At 56.8% G+C, this 6,000-nt stretch overlaps 1 protein-coding gene across 1 annotated transcript; it reads right to left on the minus strand.

Annotated features, from left to right (window-relative positions):
- Positions 1–2,984: 2,984 nt before the first annotated feature.
- Positions 2,985–4,697, minus strand: A1O9_13016 (uncharacterized protein; the record flags this gene model as incomplete). The annotated part of the gene is made up of 1 exon (XM_013398072.1): positions 2,985–4,697. The coding sequence occupies one exon, from the start codon at positions 4,695–4,697 to the stop codon at positions 2,985–2,987; it is 1,713 nt and encodes a 570-aa protein (XP_013253526.1).
- Positions 4,698–6,000: the final 1,303 nt, after the last annotated feature.

Here is a 6,000-nt window from a genome sequence, read left to right on the forward strand (position 1 = left end):
GAGAGAAAGGAGGTTTTTAGCGGTAATGCCTGCACATCTAACCCTCGGGAGGAGATCTAGCGCCCGGCTCTGGTCTTCCGGCGCGCCACGCCATTTCTCGAGTGTCCCTGCTACGGACGATTATGGCGACCAGGGTTTGGAGTGGTGTGGGCCGTGGTGGTCGAGCGGCCCGATGCGGCGACGATCGCGCCTCTCGAGGGCTTGCCTTTAATCTAGTGTATGATTACGCCGTCACAGATGTTGATGGCGTCGGATTACCAGGGGATGCACCCCCGAGAGCAGCCTGCCCTAGGAGACGGTGTAGTGGGGGCTCTCGGCCGCCACTCGACGCATATATATACCCTTCGTCACCCTCCTGATTGCCAGTTGGACCTCACTTGACTTCGGCGTGTCTGTCTATATTTCTCTTGTCTTGATCTCGTGATTCCCCGTCCCTGATCCACCGCATTGCCGACATGAGACCCATTTCCCCAAACCGCCGACTACACCACAGGCGGTCCCAGCCTGGCCACCGTCGTAAAGAGAAAGCCGTGCTCCAGCCCGTTTCTCAACAGGGTCGAAGCACAAGGCGTGGGTAAGTGAGAACAAGAACTCCCCGATGGCGCTCCGGCAATTTGGGGCGTGTCTGTCCGACTGCTGATGTGATAGGTACAGTCGTCCAACCCGCGGGATCGCCGAGGCGGAGAGCCGCGCCTCTCTGCCATGTTCACCGCATTCTGACCGAAGGGACAGATCAGATGGGGACGAGATTCCCGACCCCCCAGTGGCCATCACTCCGGTACAATTTCGACAGTTACTGGCCAGGGCACATGCGATTCAGGTAGATGATCTGGGACCTTCCGAGCCGTGCTCCCTGTGCGCGCCGGTCCGCGAGGACGGAACCAACCCACCGCTCCCGGACCTCTTGCGCGGTCCCTGGGCGACGAACCTGGCTACGGGCGGTCCTCCCAGTACCGTTGGCGGTGGACCCTCGCCGCGTTGGGAGGAGTGGCTCCCGGCTCAACTTTCTCACGACGTCACCACGGTCACCGAACACGCGCAGATCTACCTCGATGAAGTCCATCCCCAACTCCCTCTCTTTCCACCCCAGGCGTTGAGGGAACAAGTCCAGGCGTTCTTGCGGGTGCTGGGCCGAGCCAATCCGGGTCGCCACCACGATCCAGGCTCGATTGCGGAGAGTGAAGAGACCGTCCCAAGTCTAGACCCTGGAGGGCCCCACGACCTCGACGTCACGATCATCCTCTTGATATGCAGCCTTGGGGCCTGGGCGCAGAGAATGCGGCGGCGCGACGCCACCGCGATCCAGACGATCGACCCCACCTGCCTCGAGGACCGGGGGGACAATAGCGATCCTTCCGCCGGGTACGATCGGCCCATCGCAACGCTCCTGCGAACCTATGGGTCACAAGGCGGCACCCACGCGGCGGCTACCCGACTACTGATAGGTCTGAAACTCGCGCAGCAGGGTGCGTACAGCGAAGCCGCTCACCTGTACCAGAATGCCATGGAGTCACTCCCCGGCGACGGCGGGCGTCTCGGACGCCTGGTTCTATCATTGATGTCGCCGCTGGCGGCGGACACCGCAGGGCGGGAACGTCTCGAACCCCATTCCGGCGGCCGTGTTTATTGGTCGCCTGACGATCGAGGTTCGAATGTCCGAGACGACGAAGTCGTCAGCCATATGTCGACCCTGGAGCAGGCGTGGACGTCCACGAGAGATCTCCCAGCCACCGCATTGTTCGAACAGTGCCGGCGGCGCGCCGGGATGGTGGAGCGATGGTGGGCACGCGCCCACTCCCCCGGTCGCTTCGGCGAGGTTTCGCCCGACGGACGTCGCCGCCGTCGGTTGGCGCTCTGGCGCCTGAAATGCGCGGCATACGCCCCGGCACTCCAGATGGTGGCGATGGGTCAGGATGTGGCCGCTCAGTCTGGTGAGCTTCTCCCACAGCCTCTCGACATATTGACAATGCTCTGCCGCTACGTGACAGCGGCCGGGATCTGTGTTCGACTGCTCCGGAAAGAGAAGACGACGTTCAGTGCTCATCCCCTGCGCACGGCTCGCGCGTAAGTTCCCGACCCCCGTCATTTAGGCATTCCCACTGACGGAGCGTCTAGATACGTCGGTATTTTTCGGTCGATGGTGATCGCGTTCTCCTTGAGGGTCATCGGGGCATCGCGGGACGACGTCTGGGATTGGTGGAACATCCTCGAGGAATTCTGGTCTCACTACCCTCACCTCGGCCCAACCCTGGAGGCCCTGTGGCCGCGTGTTCTCCTTTGGCGCGACCTCGATCTCGACGTGGCCGTAAATGATGACCAGGACGAGGTGGGCGTCGATCCCCCCGGCGCGGCGGGTGACTGGCGGGTCAAGCCGTGGGCTCCCTTACGGGGGGAGATGGCTGCCTCTAACCTGACTGACCGTCGCCTGAGAGCCAGCTCGGACGGGCTAGCACTGTTGCCGAGCCACGGTGGTGATCTGTTTCGGCTCTTCACGGCCACTGAAGCATACAAGACACCAGTGTAATGACCGGTGGCCTACCCTGTCGCTGAACACTTCATTTAGGGTAGCCGGCCATGGGCACATCTGTTGTGTATTATAGCAGTGGAAGCATCAATTGTTGTTGTCGTTCTTCTTCTTCTGCCTCCTCGGAATGTAGGAGCACACATACATACACTGAAGTAATATACTAGAAGCTTCCTATCATTTCCAAGCATGCGGAATGATGCCATGAGAGAGAGTTTCCGTCAACCTTATGAAGGTCGGTTGAGCTTCCTATCACAACATCGAATCAGATGAAAAATCTCCTGGTGAATCTGATATGGTACCTTTGGGAAATCCCACCCTGTCAAAACACGAAATGAAAAGGCTGCACGGGCGAGACGCCCACGGGCCTTGGCTGACACTGCGAGAACCTCAAGGCTCCAACATCTCCGTCCGGCAGAACCGGCCATCCTCTTGCGGAGCCGTACCTCGGGCCAACACTTCAAAATAGCTTATACGTGCTTCCTTCCTCGACCCCAAGATAGATCACACGCTCAGCCTCATCGACTAAATACGCTAAATCTGTCCAGACTCGCATATGAATGACCGCAACGTGCGCCAATTCCCGAGCCAAGTCATCCAAACACGGCATCTGTCGCCACTGTCGATCTTCATGCTGGGGTTGACGTCGAGCATAATGATCCCGTTTCTGCGCTTCCGAGATGGCTAGAGTGGTCATACTTTGGAAGGCATGCGCGTAAGCTTGTGCTCCTTGCTCTAGGGTCTGGGCGAGGAGTGTTGCGCGTCCTCCCCGTCGTCTTTCCTCGGCGAATTTGGATGCCAGCTGGTTCCTGGTGGTTTCAATCCCAGACGCGGGAAGAAAACACCCAACGCGTTTGCATACGCCGACGATTGCATTTGTGAGCTCCCATGCGATCTCGCTGACGTGCCGAGACCACACCGCCGCCATGGTCTCGTTCGAGCACACGTGCCCATCGGTCAAGTCCAGTATTCGCGTCTGTAGCTCTCTGATCCGAGCCTCCGGGATCGGGTGTAGACTGGCGGCGTTGAAGTTTGGCCCCACCAGCCGCTCGATCTGGTCGTCGAACACTGAGAGACATAGATCCATGTGGATGATGTCTTGTATCTGATCGCGTTGGTTCTGGAGACGGCCTACGTCGTGCTTGAGAGTATCGGGGAAGTTCGGATCGCTGGACACGCAGATCTGAACGAGGCCGTGAAGCAGCGCAGCCAATGGCGACCTGGATGGAAGTTTCCCACCCCCCCGGCATCCTTCATGCCCTTTGGCATTTTGGAGGAACCATTCTCGTGACGCGTCGACGTTGATCTTGTTGTTTTGAATCCGAACGCGAAAGTGATCCTTCTGAAATAGGACGGTATCTTCAATGAGATGGAAGCGAAAGCTGCGGATTTGATGGTTTGCAACATCCAGCTTCATGGCTTCCAAGATATCGAACAATTCCTTGATGCCATCCACGAGAGCCGTCATGTCTCCTGTCTCCGCACCCTCCTTGACCTTTTCCGCCATATCCTGGGCAGACCTATCACGCATCGGCGCGCAGTGTGTTGTCAGGAGTCCACACAGCCACCGACCCAGGCGAACTACATCCAACATGGAATGAGAGGCCTCTTGCACGAGCAGCGGGATATCCAGGAACTGTGCAATCTGATCTGCATCTCTGTGGGGCACCAAGATGGTCAACAGTTGCTTGAGGCTGAACAACAATCTGGGAAGTCTCGGGGGAAAGCTACGTTGACCCGCGCCTCGAGTACGTTTCTTTTGGCATTCGATACAGCTCGTAGCGAAGTTGTTGTGATACGTTATCCGGAATTCGGCCGCAAGACTTTGCCAATACAAAAGGGCCTCCAACCTTTTCTTCTCGCCTGTCGAACCCGATACGGGGCTGAAGTGTAAATCATGGTCATAGTTGATGTCCACCCGTAGATTGATGTTGGACTGAATCAAGACAAGATCCAACTCGCGCAGCGAGGCTTTGGTGACAGGTGGGTTTTCCGGAGCATTGTGAAGTGCATGCTCATCTTCTTCGCTCGTACAAGGTGGTATGTCGATCGGCTGACAAGGTATTACCCCATCTAAACACGCGTCCTTGTCCAAGACACCGGCGGTTGGTGTCACTGAAGATCGCTCCACGGCCTGCAGAGCCGTCTCCGGAGCTGGGCGACGTTTATACATCCCCCGGTTGCGCCCCGGCGGAATTTTGACTCGTGTTGGGGGTCAGCGTTGGACCGTTGGACGGTGAGGCGCCTGGAAGTAAGATGAAGAGTGGTGTACGTGAGTGTGACAGTGAAGATGAGGCGCTTGGGAATTGGGCGGCTGTCGCCAGGACGGTTCCGGATTCAATGGTCATCATCGGAGGGATCACGGGGAGAAAGGAGGGCCGTGGTCGGTCCATTTTACTTTCACAGCCGCGGAGGAAAGAAGTAAAGGGGTCCTCGCTTAGCTAGAGAAGGGAGATAGGAAATGTTTCCCCGGTTCGCTTAGAATTGCCCTTTTGGGCTGACCAAGGGCTCGGTCCAGGCCGTCGGGTTCGGGTCAAGTCCTAGGGTTATCGAGGATTGTGGATTTGCAACCCCGCTAGATGGACTTGTTCATTCAGGTTATTTGATTGGATAGAAATCCTGGCGAACAGAGCAATTCAAGAACCAAGGTGCTTCGGGAACGTTCGTGACCCGGTCAGACGCAATACATAGTACTCGCTCCGACTGGGCATCGCTTACCTTAATTCGCGACGACAGGTGCTAGATCGGTAAATTAGTTCCTTTCACTCTAGCCGGTGGTGTAGGGCGATTGGGGGCCGCCACACTGACCGCACATGGACAATTTGTAGAGATGGGAGAAGAGGCAAATTGCTCTCTGCGGCGCATCGTAGAGAGGTGATGGCACGATTTGAGATGTGTCTGGGACACAGATACAGTAACTCGCCATTTCAACGGGCGGATCATCACTCGAATTCTATTTCGTCTTCCGTCACCTTTTACCTCACGCTATCAGCCATTTTCCCTTCTTTTTGTATCCTCAACTTTGGGAGGTCGAAGCTCAACGCCGGCGCTCGCTCTAGAAAACGGTCCACTATGAAGGAAGGACGCGGACTAGAAGTCCCTGCTCGCTTCTAGGCTCGCCAATAATTTCACTATCAAGGGTGAACCCCTCGGTTTCCTCACCCATTGAATTGTCTTGAAGGACAAGGCCCGTTCCAGTCATGATCCAGAATTACTCCCACTAGGGGTGGTGAGATACGCGCGGCCTTGTCCATCTCGATCATTGATACTACAGAGGACAATCGAAAAGGACAGTGGGCGGAAAAGAAAACGCGGGATGGCATCGACCAGGGTCAGCCATTAACCAGCCTTTCTGAGAAGGGTTAGCTGTTCGAAGATGTACACCTTTCTCGACATTTTCCGGCCAAAGATCCGAAGCACCTAGCTCTTGAATACGGATGAGGAAAGAAAGAGCTCAATAGCAAATACTGTGTAAG

This window comes from Exophiala aquamarina (assembly GCF_000709125.1).
Source record: "Exophiala aquamarina CBS 119918 chromosome Unknown aczIA-supercont1.42, whole genome shotgun sequence".
NCBI lineage: Eukaryota > Fungi > Ascomycota > Eurotiomycetes > Chaetothyriales > Herpotrichiellaceae > Exophiala > Exophiala aquamarina.